Source organism: Podarcis liolepis, assembly GCF_965112155.1.
Source record: "Podarcis liolepis genome assembly, chromosome: 7".
Taxonomy (NCBI): domain Eukaryota; kingdom Metazoa; phylum Chordata; class Lepidosauria; order Squamata; family Lacertidae; genus Podarcis; species Podarcis liolepis.
Window position 1 is genome coordinate 72663236 of NC_139561.1, and position 17291 is coordinate 72680526.

At 46.5% G+C, this 17291-nt stretch overlaps 1 protein-coding gene across 1 annotated transcript; it reads right to left on the reverse strand.

Moving 5' to 3' along the window:
• Window positions 1–1588: 1588 nt before the first annotated feature.
• Window positions 1589–17161, reverse strand: DNAJC8 (DnaJ heat shock protein family (Hsp40) member C8). The gene is made up of 9 exons (XM_083512378.1): window positions 17006–17161; window positions 13192–13293; window positions 11931–11987; window positions 8730–8796; window positions 8407–8501; window positions 6753–6824; window positions 5598–5689; window positions 3393–3468; window positions 1589–2369 (listed from the first exon to the last, which is right to left on the reverse strand). Exons 1-9 carry the CDS (start codon window positions 17072–17074, stop codon window positions 2247–2249), a joined length of 753 nt encoding a protein of 250 aa, XP_083368504.1. The 5' UTR covers window positions 17075–17161; the 3' UTR covers window positions 1589–2246.
• Between the last annotated feature and the right edge of the window lie 130 nt (window positions 17162–17291).

A 17291-nucleotide genomic window follows, 5' to 3' on the forward strand; every position in this document is an offset into this window, starting at 1 on the left:
GCTGCGCACACTGAGCTGCTCTTTGGGGCTGGGGGGGGAAAGGAAACCGGGCTTCCCCCGGCATCCCCGAGAAGCTCTTGCTCCCTGAGCTGGGGAGGGAAATAATATTTTTTTCCTTGATTTCCCCCTCTGAAAACTAGGTGCACCCTATGGTCAGGTGCGCCTTATGGAGCGAAAAATACGGTAGTCTGGACAAAGCAAGGAAGCTGGATAATGATTTTTAAAGCAGAAGTTTCTGAACTACAATTCCTATCGTCCCTGATAGGATGTGGTCCAAAGGAAAGGAAAGCAAGAGTTGCAAGCACGTGCTGTGTGCAGACAAACTCTCTTTTGTCTGTCCAACATTCAGCTTCATTTGTTCTCCCTGAGTTCTACTGTCATGAGAAAGGGAGAAAAGCTTTTCTTTATCCACTTTCTCCGTGCCACACATCATTTTATTTGGTTCCATGTCTCCTCTTCTCTGAACTAAAAAGCTCCAATTTTCTTATTTCTTCCTCATAGGGGAAGCTAAACTAGAGGAACCTAAGCTGTGTACAGATGACCAACTCCCTGGAGGGGGGATGGCACATACTGTAAGTGTACCTCTGCTTCTTCGCATGTTTGCTTATCAGGCATGGCCAAACTTGACCCTCCAGATGTTTTGGGACTACAATTCCCATCATCCCTGACCACTGGTCCTGTTAGCTACGGATGATGGGAGTTGTAGTCCCAAAAACAGCTGCAGGGCCCAGTTTGGCCATGTCTGGCTTATATGAAAGACTGAATCCCAGAATCAGAATAGGAGTGTCAGCTGAAGGTGATGTTAGATCTTGGAGGCTTGCTAAAGCTGCACCCTGCGGGATACCTTCTTTGGAAATGTGCCCCACTTGTATAGTCTGGCCTAAAATGCCTTAGGGTGTTTCCCACTGAGGACATCCTGTAGCAACATTCATGTTCAAAACTCATGCCTGCACTCAGGCATGAAGTAAGAGGAAAGATTTCTGATGAAAGTGCTTGACTATACAACCATGAAGACTGATATGCATGGCTGACAGCATGTAAACGGCTAGTTGGGTATTACCTGATGACTAAAACCCCTCACTAAGAGCCCAATAACAAGAAGTGCTTTGCATGCTACAATCTTAGAATTTATTTCTTAAGAAATCACAAAAGCTTGCTGAATGGATGCACTCAGGACAGCTGCACTCTAGTATGCTTGTGAGCAGCTGAACCACAACCCCAAATGTGTTAGAGCTACTTATGTGCTGCAACTATTTATAGATGTCCTCTAGCGTGCGATTGTTGTTCTGGGGCGGAGCTGGAACTGCAGCCAACTGTCTGGTGTGTGAAACTTCCTCAGAAACCAGGGTTGAGGCTGCACTTGGCTGTGTTATACCTGAAAGGCACTGTCAGGCACTGCTAGTGCAGCATGTTGTACTCCTAGTTAGGGGAGCAGTTTGGTAAGCCATTCGGTACATTGGGCAGTAGAGACAACCTTCCACCAATGCTAGTTAAACAAATCAAATGCAGTTTCTTAAATGAGATTAAACGTTATTAGAGCAGGCAAATCTCACATTTCAGGAGCGACTTGAGCATCAACACCAAAAGGTTTTGGGTAAAAATTTATTTTACATACTGAACATTGCCACTAACTGAATATTCAATGCAATACTTTTTATTTACAAGGGGCGGGGTCTGGTAGTCTAGTTGGCCAGTTAACTCATCTGCAATCCTGGAAGAAAGGAGTTGCCAAGCTGCAAATCAGAGCTGGGGCGTAAGTTCAGCTCCATGCAGCTGAGTTGGGAACTTTTGCAAAGTCCAGCTATCCATCTCCATGGCAGGCTCCAATTTTCACTACTGACAAGTGGAAACTGATGCAGACAGAAACATGACAACCGGCCTAGGTGAACAAGGGAATCACCAGGCATCATATTCTCCAGCATCTGCCTTAGCTGGACACTCACAGGTTAGGCCTAACGACGATTTGAACAGCAACATCCTTGGAATACAGAACATTAAATTACAGGGGCTACGAGGAAATGCAACAGCAGTTATGGTGGGGGTCTTCCTAAGTTAGCCAAGTGTTCTAAGTGCAGTAGGCTTGGCCCTGGACATCACATCATGAACCTCAGGGCAAATGGGCAGGAGACAGTAAATACTTTGACCAAGATTCAATCATACTGAAAACAAAGATCCTACTGGAAAAGCAAGAAAGGGTTCAACGTGACGGTAATGGGATTGTCCACTGGAATCTGAAAAAGCCAGGCTCATTCACGCTGCTCCATCTTCACCTTGGGGGGCCTCAAGAAGGTTCTGTTTTTCTTCTCTTTCTTCCCTTTTGTATTTGCCTGGAAATTTCTCCAGCTGTCCACACGTCCATCCCGACTTTCCTACGTATAAGGAAGATGAGAGTGTAAACAAGAAGCAAGTGCCATGACGCTAGAGTGTCCTTTCCTGTTTATATCTAAAGGGAAGCATTTCCTGAGACGCCTTTCAAGGAGCGCAAGTCGCCAGAAGTAGGGAAAGGGCCTCAAAGCACTAAAAGGGCGAGTTGGTGGAAGAGATTTTGTAGTAGTCTGTCTTAGTAACAACAGCCAGGGCTTGTGGGAAGAAGAGAAAAGCCATATAACGAGCGGGGGGAATGTATGGGGAGGAGCCACAACTCAGTGGCAGAGCACATGCTCTGGAGTCAAAGGCTCTTGTTTCAGTACATGCTACCTCAAGTTAACAGGATTTCAGCTACCAGGGATGGGAAAGGGACATCAGGCTAAGAGTTTGGAAGGCCACTGCCAGACATGACAGCTTCAAATGCAAAAGAAAAACTAAACTATACGGTTTTTGAGGCACCCTGGTGGGTGTTTCTTTGCTTCTAGAATTAATATCTGAATCTGCAGGGAATGCTGGGAGTATCCAGAACAAAGCTGTGCACTTTGGTAAAAAGGGCAGTATATGTAGGTAGGCATGCGTACATACAGCGGTGCCTCGCAAGATGAAATTAATCCGTTCCGCGAGTCTCTTCGTCTTGCGGTTTTTTTGTCTTGCGAAGCACGGCTATTAGCGCCTTAGCGGCTATTAGCGGCTAAGCGGCTTTAAGAAAAAGGAAACAAACTCGCAAGAACTCGCAAGACGTTTCGTCTTGCGAAGCAAGCCCATAGGGAAATTTGTCTTGCGGAACGACTCAAAAAACGGAAAACTCTTTCGTCTTGCGCGTTTTTCGTCTTGCGAGGTACCACTGTACATACATACACACATATGTACAATAACCCTTTCAACACAAGCCTTGCAGCACAATCCTAAGCACATTTGCTCACAAGTCTGACTGAATTCAGTAGGACTTACTAGAGAATAAGTGCGCTTTGAGATTAGACTGCTAAAATGCTGATAGGACAGCCAAAGCTGCAAATAACAATTACCTCAAAATTCTTCTGCCACTCTCGCTCACGCTTGGCTTTCTCTTGAGCCTCTATTTCTTCTTCTCTTTGCCGTTTCCTAGAATAAGAGCCAGGGAGAAAAATTAGCATTGCATTCCCAATGAGTAAAATGGTGCTGGGGAACGGGGGCCAGGACTAGATTAAGGATCAGCGTTGGTCAGCAAGGAGACAGGATGAGTTAAGGGAGATCAGCTGGATGTTTCCCTCGACAAGGATACATGAGGCAGAACAGATGGGAGAAATCTGGGAAAGGAATCCTATTTATGTATATGACTCCCATCATCCCTGGCCATTGGCCATGCTGGCTGGGGCTGGTGGAAGTCAAGAGCCCAACAACATCTAGAGAGTCAGATTCCTCAATATGTCCACATCTCTATGCTATGTCCATCCATGTATCTCCTCACCACCACCTTTTAAATTTAAGTGTGTGCCTCTGAAAAGGAAACAGCGTATTACCCATAACAAACCCTTGGCAGAGGACAGGGTACGAATTTAGCAAATATTACATTAGGCTTCTATATGGCAAGCCACCCACACAGTCTTGGATAAAGACCTTTGGAACAGCTTGTTCCTGCTATAAGATGACACTTTTGAAAATGGGTTGAAATCTGGCATATTTAACGCTTGCTGCAACGAAAAGGGCCTTGGGTGCTGAGTGCCGGGGCCCAAAATAAAATGCAGGACTTGGATCCGCCCAGAGGAGACGCACTTAGAACAAAAATAAACCTGGCTTCAGAGCAAAGAAAAGGGCAGAAAGCACATTAACTGGATCTCTCAGCCTACAAGCCTTGTAAAACAAAGACTGCCACCTGGAGCTCCAATCTCGATATTACAATGCAAGAGCTCTTTCCCTCATATACCTAAATTATGTATTTTCTCCTAGTCATCCTAGATTATTACTTTTTCCAGTACATGAGACACACTGCAACCCACCTCATCACCTTGCGAATAACTTATGTAGTGCAATACTCTTTCTCCTACAAAACCTAAGTCTGTGGTATAAGTGGGCAGAGCACTGGTTTGGGGCATGTATTAGGGTGAATTCAAATCCCTGCTCCACAATACAGCTCAGAGGGCTGCATAAGACAAGTATCAATCCCTTAATGTAACATACATCATGTGCTAAACAAAACATCTTGTGGCAACTTAAATAATAAGAGATTTATTGTGGTATGGGCTCATGTATACAGGCATAGAATTAATTATTTTAATAGTGGGACAAATGCCTGTAAAAGACAAGGGTACAAGTTTGTGGTTACAAGTAAAGGTTAAATCTACACAAGGTACCACAGTCACCATCAGCAATAGGTAGAAAAATGAATTCTAATCAAAACAATATCCTAGTTTTGGCATATTTTATCTTGGAAGATTTATAAACCACTCACATTATAGCATGCTATGATATCACCTATTTACAGCTGTCCATAAATGGTCACCATGACTGCCTTGTATACGTTTAAGCTTTCTGTAGAATTGTGTTGTATTTCTTGGCCATTTTTTCCATTTCAAACACAAAGATAGGTGTATGTGTGTGATATTTATATACACACACAAGAAAAAAGTAAACTCAGGGTAACAGTTCATGCATCTGATGAAGTAGGTTCTAGACCACACATGCTTATTACACAACAAGAAGATGTATTGGGGTTCTTTTTAAGGTGTCAAAAGCTTCTTTGTTATGTTTCTTGCAACAGATTTAACATAGCTGTCTCTCTGGGAGGATGTGTAAAGCTGCTCATTGGGTTAAGCAAGGGATCAGCAAACCTTTTCAGCAGGAGGCCGGTCCACTGTCCCTCAGACCTTGTGGGGGGCCGGACTATATTTTTGGGGGGAAGGGAATGAACGTATTCCTATGCCCCACAAATAACCCAGAGATGCATTTTGAATAAAAGGATACATTCTACTCATGTAAAAACACGCTGATTCCTGGACTGTCCGTGAGCCAGATTTAGAAGGCGATTGGGCCGGATCTGGCCTCTGGGCCTTAGTTTGCCCACCCAGGGGTTAAGCATTATAAAAATGCTTAATAAAATAGCATTTCCCTCCCACTAAGCACTTCCCCTGAGGCTACTTTTGGAAAACCCCAACAACTCAGATTTCAGATGCTGCCTACATGCTCCACGATTCCTAACTACATGGGCTTCAAGAAAAGCAACACCAAACACAATACCCCACTATTTCTCTTACCTTTCATGCATTTCTTTTGCTTCTCTTTCTTTCCTTTTAATTTCGAGTTCTGCAAAGAGCTTCATTGTCTGTTTGTACACCGCTTGTTTGAACTGTAAGAAACACAGGTTTAGCACTCATACCAAGGGCCCAGCTGCAATGTAACCTTTCATTTCATAACCCCTGGGCCTGGAAAAATGCAATGAAAAGCTTTAATCAAAACTCCTTCCCCCATCCCCCTCCGCAGGACTGCATGCACCAAAAAATGACACCGCAGCACACACTAGATGGGACACTTCAGAGGCCGGGACTTGAAATACTACATCTTCTACCAACCCACCACGCCACTAGAACATTCCAGAATAATCTTTCAAATGTTTATACAAGACGCCACCCTGTAGTAAAGTTCTTAAGAATGGAATTATTTTCGAGTTTGGGAAAGGTAACAGAGGCTGCAATCTCTGAGTAGACATGGTTAAGGCTGTCTCATAAAACTGCAGTGGAAAGCAGTAAATCTCAACACACAACAGTAAAATGAGGACCAAATAATGAAAAGGGAGAGCGAGCAGGGACTTCGCAAATATATATATATATATCTATTGGGAATACTTCCATATTACCTGCTAGCCGAGGTTTCCCAAGCAGGTCACAGTATATTTAAAACACGGTAAAACAGACCGGGCCCAGCATCAGCAGCCTGAGACAGCTGTGGTACCCAAGCAACCTGACAGTGTCCCCACCTTCAAACCCTCCCCAGCACACCAAGTGGCTGGGTCTGAGTGAGCAGGTGGTAAGCATATTGACATTAAGAGAATAATGGCAACTAGGCCATACATATCAGGCACCAGGTCTGGGAGTGCTGTCTTTAAATGTCCCTCAAGTAGCACTGTGGGGGAATTTAAATAGCAACAGCCTGAGCAACAGCCTTATGAGTGTCCAGCACTCATAAGAGTGATGTTGCATCCCACCACCTGTCAAGCCTACTGGGGGCCCACAAATGTAAGAGGGGACCCAAAAGGCACTTAAGAGACACTGAGGAGGTTTACATGCCTCCAGCCTCAAGGCCTCAGATGTCCCAAGATGTGCATTGCTCCCAAATCATAAAGCAACGAGGTACACCCCAGGCCTGGGAGAACCCAGCCCTGCCAACCAAGTATATCCTGCTGGTCAACTTACTACTTCTTGATCATCTTCTTCTATGTTGGTTGGCCTGCCTTCTTTCTTTAACTGTTTCTTTTTCTCTTTTGCCTAAAAAGGTATCACAGGTAAGGAGCACAGAAATCTTACAGAGTCTGAACTGCACTAGGCTTGTTATCACTTCTGCGGCTCATTCCAACAGCCACAAGATCAATCAGCACAGGCACTGATGTCATGGGCCCCAAGTGGAAACAGATTTCCAAATTTGTTTACCTTTTACTGCCTGGATATGCTAGTTAAAAATATAAAAAGGCAAGTACAAGGAGACATGATCAGTGATAATGCTACAGGATTATTTTTTAAAGAAAAGTTTATAGTTATCCTGCTTAAAGGAGGCTAGCTAAAAAGACTGCAAGCTGAACAGAAGTTGGACACTCTGTAACTTTCTCCTACTTCCCGCATATATGTCATTATGGTCAGGCTCTCTCAGAAGTCTATAGAGTCCCAGGCCACCTCCAGCTTTTGGGACCCCTAGCCATAATAATAATTTTAAAATAATGACATATATCGGGAAGGAGGTATAGAAAAGAGCCGGTGGTTGGCTGGATTGATAGTCACCTGATCTTAAGAGAACATGCTGATCTGTCTAATCTTGTGCCATCAGAACTGATATATTTTTATTCATATCTAAAAGTTACAGTTCTTTAATGTGGCAAAATCTTTATCATTTAACAAACAAACCATGTCTTTTACTACATCTCATCTCTTATTTGCTTAAAGATGCATCTCTAAGCTGAGAGTGTGTCACATCTGTGTGATGCACATTTTAAAAAATTCCGAACGCCAAAGAAATGAAAAGCATCTAAAATTCAGGCACAGGCCAAATGCATCCCCCCCACCCCCCTGGATTCACCCTGATTATGATACAGGATTTCAGTTCAGTCCCAAACAGTTTCCCATTTGCTTTTAAAATAGCTCATTTTCTAGCTCTGCAATATTCTGCTTTTGGGGTTGGTTGGAGACAAAGGACAGGAGTGAGGAATTTAGATAAGGATGGAAAATTAGGCAGCATTCTAATGCCTCTCTAAGCTCCCCACCCATCACATACTCAAAGGTAAAGTGGCACAGCAAGAATTCTATCTAATTCAACAGCAAGAATGTGAGCAATGTGGGAGCAGAGAGCTATGAAGGGATATGGCCTAGCCAAACTAAAGCACTGAACACATGAAAACGTTTAAACAATTTAACATAATCCACTCAAGCTTGTGTCTAGGATGATATATGGCAGAAAGTATCATAATAAATCAATCTTATCTCCCATCAGCAAAAATGTTTAAGTTACATTTTTTTCCTAGCAGAATTTTTATAAGACGGCTTCAAAATAAGTTTAAATTATCAATTAGATTTCATCTGCACAATAATTAACATTCATCAAATTCCAAGCACCGATAGTTACATTTGGTATGCCTCCCTGTTGCCATTTCTAACATTTCAGTTCTAGTTATATTTGCAGAAAATCAAAATCATGGTTGAATAAAATACAGAAAAGCTCTGTTCTAACCTGAACTATGATGAGGAAACACTTTAGCTCTCGGCAAACATAAAATTGCACCCCCTCCCTAGGCATCAAGCTCAGTCGCTTAATCCCCTCCCTCAAATCAGAGGCTAGCTGTCACACACCCACGGTACTTACAATGTGCTCTACATATTCCTTTCCAGCCTGTATCACGTCCAAGGCCCTCTTCTTTTGTTCCTGGTCCAGCAACAACTTGTATGCTTTGTCGACAGCTGACAAACCAAACATTTCTATCAGCACACTCAACATAACTTGAATGGTCTACACTGCTTATGCGATCAGAGCTTGAGAAAACACTAAGCCGTGTTTATTTCCAGCGATTCAACGGAGCAGCAGTAGGCAGCTCTCTTTCCAAGCTCTAGCATCAAACCCAACCGCATTCATTTGGTGCAATGCTAGCATCTGGAGCTTTGGAAACACAGGAAAAATCAGCGAGGTACCTTCAAATGCCTTCTGTGCCCTTTCAGGATCATCTTGGTTTTTGTCAGGATGCACCAATATGGATAACTGTAAAAGACACAGTAAAAATGTATTTTTATCAAAAGGTGTGCTGTTATCACAGGGTTACCCATAACAGAATGCTCTACATTGGCTTTTCTGCCTTGCTTATTAATAAAATGGCATCAAACATTCACCACTCATTCTCCTCTTTTTGGAATAAGCCCTTCATCTGGATTCCCAGGCCTCCCCAATCTCAGCAAAGCAGCTGAGTAGATCAACTGAAGAAACCCACCCCAAATAACTACAGATTTGTGGACCTTAACACTGTGTATCTTTTCACAGATATTCAGTTAGGGCAAACTAATTTTCTAGAGGGCCCTCAAATCTTGCTCCCCTGAAATTTATTCAAACTATGAATAATAAAACAACACCAAAGTGCTCACACCTGTGATTTCACAGTGCAAGACCAGGACTTGTTACCTGGTACAAAATTTGGCATTTTGAGAGTCTCAGCTTCAATTTCAAATAAAACAAAACAACAACACACAGCTTGCATACTATTTAGTTGGAAGAGAAAGCTTGCAAAAATGAGTAGTCTCTGATGCAACCTAAGTCAGAACTGAACTTCCAGTGCTCAAGGAGTTAGAACGGTGGTGGGGATGGGGCTTCAGGGTTACTTGCACAGTCCCAGCCCATGACACACGGCACATCCCAAATCAATACAGTGGTACCTTGGTTCTCAAACACCTTGGTACTCAAACAACTTGAAACCCAAACACTGCAAACCTGGAAGTAAGTGTTCCGGTTTGCAAACTTTTTTCAGAAGCTGAACGGGCTCCATTTTGAGTGTCACGCTTCTGATTTGAGTGTTACGCTGGGGTCGGTCTGTTTTTGCTATTTATTTTGCATTTTTTGTTTCTGTGGCTTTTTTGTTTTGTTTTTGTGACTATGTGGAAACCAGTTCAACTACTGATAGATTAATTGTGTGACTGCAGTACACAGTTTATTGCTTTCATTTTATGGATCAATGGTCTCATTAGATAGTAAAATTCATGTTACCGTATTTTTCGCTCCATAGGACGCACTTTTTCCCTTCTAAAAAGTAAGGGAAAAAGTCTGTGCGTCTTATGGAGCGAATGTGTGTTCCCTGGAGCCAAATCGCTGTTGTCCTGTGCTCCTGGGCTGCTCTTTGGGGGTGGGGGGAGGAGCCACGGTGCTGTGCCGGCAGCCTCTGCTTTCCCCTGAAGTCCCGACAAGGTTTGCAAGGTTTGCAAGCAGAGGGAAGGCTGTGTGCTGCTGGGGTGCTTTTTGGGGGTGGGGGGTGGGGAGCCACACTGCTCTGCCTACAGACTTTGCTTTCCCCTGAAGTCCCGACAAGGTTTGCAAGGTTTGCAAGGAGAGGGAAGTTTGTGTGCTGCTGGGGTGCTTTTGGGGGTGGGGGGTGGGGAGCTACACTGCTCTGCCTACAGACTTTGCTTTCCCCTGAAGTCCCGACAAGGTTTGCAAGGTTTGCAAGCAGAGGGAAGTTTGTGTGCTGCTGGGGTGCTTTTGGGGGTGGGGAGTGGGGAGCTACACTGCTCTGCCTACAGACTTTGCTTTCCCCTGAAGTCCGGACAAGGTTTGCAAGGTTTGCAAGCAGAGGGAAGGCTGTGTGCTCCTGGGGTGGAGGGTGGGGGTGGGGAGCAGCAAATTGCTGTCTCTCAGTGCCTCCTAATTCAACTGCAAAGGATTGACTAACTGGATTCTGAGCTCCATTTGAAGTTTAAAAATAGTAAGTTTGGGGATTTCTTCAAGTAGCAGTTTTGAGGAAATAGCCATAAATACATGCAAAGGATCTCCACAAACCAGTAATAGTAATTTCAGCTAAAACTGAGCAGGTATCTGGCTCAGGAACAGTTTAAACTGCACAGCTATAACCAGACATCCTGTGTGTGTGTGGACCATGTTCCTAGCAGCTAATCTTTACTGCTGAAAAGAGGCTCTGATATTCCACTCCAACTCTATAATTCATTATACAAATTCTTACAAGTACAGTCCACCTATACTAAACCAAAAACATTGTGTTCTTTTGGTATTGAATGGAAGCTATTTATCTGCCCTCTTTTCCTCCTCTGTTCTTTGCTCAGTCACTCCATTTTGAATCTTCCTTTCAAAACAACCATGCCTGTTTTGTGAAAACTTCAGAGATTTAGGAACTGGAGCACAATCATTTGAACTTTAGCTTCACAGTATTTTAATATTCTTTTGGAAGCCGCCCAGAGTGGCTGGGGAGGCCCAGCCAGATGGGCGGGATATTAATAATAATAATAATAATAATAATAATAATAATAATAATAATAATAATAATCTTTTTGCTGTTCCTCCATACTCCCAAGCACTTCTCATTTGCACAGCCCTGGTTTCTCTCCCTGACTATTAATATTCTTGATTAGTAACAGTAAAATGCTCAAATTTTAGTTTTTGTGACTGCTGCCAATACTGACTTCCCAGTGATAATGAAAACAGCTACATTATAATGGAATGTGTCCTTTTTCCATTCTCATCATTATATACCATGGCTCGCTTTAAAGCAGCAAAGTGGACAGGAGCCACACACTTTGCTGTTTTAAATAGTTTAGTACAAAATTTGAGTCAGATTTTTTTCCTTGTTTTCCTGCTCTAAAAACTTGGTGCGTCTTTTGGTCAGGAGCGTCCTATGGAGCGAAAAATACGGTAAATTGCTGGTTTAGGGGTTGTTATTAAAAGTCTGGAACAGATTAATCCATTTTGCATTACTTTCTATGGGAAAGCAGGTCTTGGTTTTGGAACGGACTTCTGGAATGGATTAAATTTGAGAACCAAGGTACCACTGTAGTAGTAAAAATAAATAAACCATTAAATAACTAGTTCTCTAACAAATACTCTGGCTAGGCATGTGTATATGAACATATAGGATGCCTAGTAATCAGTAGGACATGAAACCAAATTTGGGTATAATTATGCCACCAAGAATACATTCTGGGAAAACAAACCCCAAGTTTTTCTGGGGGAAGCTCATATCCAACTTCAAAGCCATTGTTGTTTCTCTGCAAATACTAGGGAAGAACACTTTCCCTCCTATTTCTGCTAAATTGTCTTTGAAGGAGAAGTACTTTCCCCTCTCCTCACATGATTTGCTCCAAGCTTCTTTGTATTACAAAAATAACAACAAAGGCATGTACCTGACGGAATCTCTTCTTTATCTCCTCATCTGTAACTTCAGGGTCCAACTGCAACACCTGGAAGAGACCAAAGTAACATCATCAAAAGCAGCTACATTCTGAGCCTTTCTGCAATCCGGAAACTACATAAAACTTTCTTCAGCAGAAGGGTTACATTCCAGTAGACAAGGCTGTGATAACATGTCATGCCAAAACTCATGCTCTTTCCCAAGCTTACATCTTTGGTTATCAACTGGATCTAGGCCTGTGTGTGCCTAAATGAGCATTTCTTCTTTGGTACACAGACTGAGAAAGTGACAGAAGTGGCTTCCTTGAAAGAGGTCTGCCTCAGAAAATCCTATATACAAATAAACTCGTTTTCCAGGTGATGACAGTTATGTAGCCCACATCATCCATGTATAAGAAGTAGACACCAACAGGCTCAGAAAACAATGTTTGCAAAAATATAAAATATAAAACCTTGGGCCAGGGGGCTTAGGTGAAAAAGTCCCCAAACAGCCCAGTGACCACTGAATCTTCACTGGCTATGGATGTGTGTGTGTGTGTGTGTGTGTGTGTGGAAAGCCAGGGCAGAGCGGAGAATGGAATGGAGTACCCTGGAAAACAGGATGGCTGGCAGGCGCAAAGAATAAGTTGTAATAAAAAAAATTAAAGGTATAAGAGTGGGACAGAGACAGTATTAAATTAAAAGCATTTGCAGATGACGTGTTATCTGTAAAACCAATAGAGTCAATCCCAAAAGTATTACAAGAGATTTAAAAAACTGGAGATGTAGCAAGTCTTAAGATTAATAAAGACAAAACCAAACTCATGGTAAAAAATATGAATGATGAGAGTTAGTGTCAGGTCTAAAGATTGAAAGAAAGGTTAAGTATCTAGGTGTATGGTTAACAGCAAATAATATAGATCTGCATAAAGATAATTATGTAAAAACCTGGGAAGATATTAAAAGAAATTTGCAAATTTAGGACAGAAAGAGGAGTAAGTCGAGTTTTGAAATGTTAAAATGATTGTAAAACTATTGAAATGTGTATATCTGAAAATCGGAAATAAAACATCCGAACAAGAGCACTCTACACTGCAACACTTTGTTGCAGGTACCCTTTGCAGGTGCAAACTGAAGAGACAAGTATGACATTGCAGTTTCCATCTGCCTTAAAGAAAGTGCTAGCTATGAACTGAGCATGACTGTCAATCACACAATAAACAAATTAACAGCTGTAAAAAAAAATCGTATTAATGAAAATGTGCTTGGACTTACCTCAAACGGATTCAGGTTGAAATAGGATGAGCCAGGTCTAGTAAGCCTCTCAATCTGGTTTTTTGACGTTAGAACAGAGTCCCGCTTTTCTATTTGTTTCACCTGCAGAAATTAAACAGCCATCAATTATTAGAACTGTACATTATTAAAACATATGTTGAAAGGAACATCTGTAAATAAAGGTTATCTTCAGAGCCCAAGAGCAAAGCCTCATTATGGGTTGGATTCAGAGATGCACTCAGAGAAGTGCTGCTCATGCTGGGAGGAGTGGAAAGCAATTTTGACTGATCCCTCCTCCTCCAGCAAGCCCCTGCCACCTGAACAGCTGTCCTGGAGGTTCAGGAGACCTTTGCAGCAACATGAGAGGCAGTATGGGGTACTTCAGGGAAAACTGGTACAAACTGTCTTCCCTGTCCCTTCCTCAAAACAAATTACATTGCTGTAAAAAAATATTTTCCAGATGTGTGAATAATATATAGTGCATGCCAGAGCCATATTTATAGTGCAACAGGTTTCAAAATAAAGGAGATGGATACTGGTTTGTGAATTCAGTGATATAGTATAGGCTTTCTTTTCAGTGTATATATCATTATTTCATCCTGCTCTTACATGGGGTTCCAAGAGGTCTCCCATTAAAGGAGTTAACCAGGTCTACCACACCTGCTTGGCTTCTACAATGTTACAGCATCAGGTGCTGCCAAATGACTAACTGAACTATGGTATAGACATTTATTATAATGAAGGCTGATATTCTCTGAATGACGATTTCTGTGCCCGATACCAGTTTCTGCATTTGCACATTGCAATCATATGGTACAATCCTGCACCAAGTAAGTGCCAGTACTCAAACATGTGGATCGGACTGTGAGGTATCAAATTCCAGAGGGCACACAACTGCAGCTGCATTAATTATTCCAGGTGTGCACCGACAACTGTTAGTCACTTAGAAGACTTTACACAGGATGGATACATTAAACCAGGCATCCCCAACCTTCAGCCCTCCAATTGTTTATTATGAATAATAATAACAACGCCATGCACACAGCGCCAATTTACGTATAAGCTAAACAAGCCATACAGCTTAGGACCCCACTCTCTTGGGGCCCCCAAAAAATGTAAAGGGAAAAAACTGGATGTACATTTCCAAAATACAAGATAAAAAACAAATAAAACCTACATACAGCAACAGTCTTTTGTGTTGTGTAGGCTCCTATGATGCAAGTAATGGGCCCCGCCTGCTAGCTTGCTCCCTAATATATCACCGGGTGCTCATTTCTATATACAGTGGTGCCTCGCAAGACGAAATTAATTCGTTCCGCAAGTTTTTTCTTCTTGCGGGTTTTTCGTCTTGCGAAGCACGGTTTCCCATAGGAATGCATTGAAAATCAATTAATGCGTTCCTAGGGAAACCGCTTGCCAGGCTGGCGGTGCGGAGAAGGGCTTTTCTCCGCACCGCAAGCCTTCAGGACAGGTACGGGAACAGAGGGTAAGGGGCGCAGCGCTTTCCCTCTGTTCCCGGGGCTTGCGTGGGAGGAGGGTTTTTCCTCCCCACCGCCAACATTCAGAACAGCATTCTGAATGTTGGCGGTGGGAAGGAAAACCCTCCTCCCACCCCAAGTCTTCAGGAAAGCCATCCGATGCCGGGCGGCGGGAGAAGGCTTTCCCCCTCCCCCTCCCGGCATCGGAGCTTCGTCCCGATGCCGCGCGGCGGGGGGAGACGTTCCCCCTCCGCCGCCGGGCATCGGGGCTTCGTCCCGATGCCGCGCGGCGGGGGGAGACGTTCCCCCTCCGCCGCCGGGCATCGGGGCTTCGTCCCGATGCCACGCGGCGGGAGGAGACGTTCCCCCTCCGCCGCGCGGCGGCGGGAGGCTTTCCCCCTCCGCCGCCCGGCACCGGGGCTTCGTCCCGATGCCGCGCGGCGGCGGGAGGCTTTCCCCCTCCGCCGCCCGGCACCGGGACTTCGTCCCGATGCCGCGCGGCGGCGGGAGGCTTTCCCCCTCCGCCGCCCGGCACCGGGGCTTCGTCCCGATGCCGCGCGGCGGCGGGAGGCTTTCCCCCTCCGCCGCCCGGCACCGGGGCTTCGTCCCGATGCCGCGCGGCGGCGGGAGGCTTTCCCCCTCCGCCGCCCGGCACCGGGGCTTCCTCCCGATGCCGCGCGGCGGCGGGAGGCTTTCCCCCTCCGCCGCCCGGCACCGGGGCTTCCTCCCGATGCCGCGCGGCGGCGGGAGGCTTTCCCCCTCCGCCGCCCGGCACCGGGGCTTCCTCCCGATGCCGCGCGGCGGCGGGAGGCTTTCCCCCTCCGCCGCCCGGCACCGGGGCTTCGTCCCGATGCCGCGCGGCGGGGGGAGACGTTCCCCCTCCGCCGCCCGGCACCGGGGCTTCCTCCCGATGCCGCGCGGCGGCGGGAGGCTTTCCCCCTCCGCCGCCCGGCACCGGGGCTTCCTCCCGATGCCGCGCGGCGGCGGGAGGCTTTCCCCCTCCGCCGCCCGGCACCGGGGCTTCGTCCCGATGCCGCGCGGCGGGGGGAGACGTTCCCCCTCTGCCGCCCGGCACCGGGGCTTCGTCCCGATGCCGCGCGGCGGCGGGAGGCTTTCCCCCTCCGCCGCCCGGCACCGGGGCTTCGTCCCGATGCCGCGCGGCGGCGGGAGGCTTTCCCCCTCCGCCGCCCGGCAACGGGGCTTCGTCCCGATGCCGCGCGGCGGCGGGAGGCTTTCCCCCTCCGCCGCCCGGCATTGGAGCTTCGTTCCGAAGCCGGCGGCGGGAGGAGGTCCGAGGACAGTGGGGAAGACGCGCTGCGCTTCCCCGCTGTCCCTGAGATTTCCCTATGGGCTGTCGTCTTGCGAAGCAAGCCCATAGGGAAATTCGTTTTGCGAAGCGCCTCCAAAACGGAAAACCCTTTCGTCTAGCGGGTTTTCCGTCTTGCGAGGCGTTCGTCTTGCGGGGTACCACTGTATAGGGTGACTACATTCTGCATCTCCTGCCAACCTAGCAGTTCGAAAGCACGTCAAAGTGCAAGTAGATAAACAGGTACCGCTCTGGTGGGAAGGTAAACGGAGTTTCCGTGCGCTGCTCTGGTTCACCAGAAGTGGCTTAGTCATGCTGGCCACATGACGCAGAAGCTGTACGCCGGCTCCCTCGGCCAATAAAGCGAGATGAGCGTCGCAACCCCAGATTCGGTCACGACTGGACCTTATGGTCAGGGGTCCCTTTACCTTTACATTCTGCATGGACTGGTTTCATGGCAACATGTGCAAATGGCTTTAGATACCTATTAGGTCCATAAATTACCATATAGCATATATTCAACATAAAAAACAGCGACCATTTGTTGTTGACAAAGGACAGCTGGACATATAAAGGGCCCTATTACCTCCAGTAGCTTAGGAGCTCATCAAACCTAAATCCGGCCCTGCATGCACACCAGATGAGGAATGGGTCCCTCTGCCCCCTCCTTCACCATTAAAGACCCTCCCCGGGGTCCCCGCAAAAACACCACATTGGCAACCCCAGGCAGCCATAGCCAGGACAGTTGAGGAGGGGGGGGGTTCAAGAGCGGCTCTGAGGAGCAGCCGATGCTCTAGTCATGCACCCCGGAGTAACACCCGATAAATGGGCCCCTCCGCCCCAGGAAGCGGGGGGGAGGGGGGAACGACAGAGGGAAAGGCCCTCGGCCGGTCCCAAAGGAAGAGGCCAGGAGGGGAGGGAGCGCCTTGTTGATCTCCCCCCGCGGCCTAGCCAGCGCCAAGGCCCGAGGAGGGCGAGGGAAAGCGGGGGGCTCGAAGCGCAAGGGGGGAGGGGCCCAGGGACTCCGCACCTCCGTGTAGAAAGTGAGAAACGCCTCCTCGGCGCCGCGGCCCGCCTCTCGCTCCGCCGGGGTCGCCATCTCTCGCGCCACGTGACCCTCCGCTCGACCTTCCCACGTGATACGGACCCCCTTTCCCCTCCCTCCTCGGCTGAAGCCGCCGACACGTGACCGGCAGCTGCTCGCCTTGCCCCGGAGGGGACGGGAGGGGCTCTTAAAGGGCCAGTGCGCGGTTGCAGCGGCTGTCAGCGCGTCTTATGTTGCAGGTCTCTTGCCACCGGCAGCAGGTGTGCTGTAG

Excerpts from the sequence above, each read along its gene's own strand:
- DNAJC8 (XM_083512378.1), bottom strand. The coding sequence starts at position 17,074 with ATGGCGACCCCGGCGGAGCGAGAGGCGGGCCGCGGCGCCGAGGAGGCG. Across the intron at positions 8,502-8,729 it reads GGCACAGAAGGCATTTGAAG|CTGTCGACAAAGCATACAAG; the intron begins GTACCTCGCTGA and ends TTGGTTTGTCAG. Across the intron at positions 2,370-3,392 it reads AGTGGCAGAAGAATTTTGAG|GAAAGTCGGGATGGACGTGT; the intron begins GTAATTGTTATT and ends CCTTATACGTAG.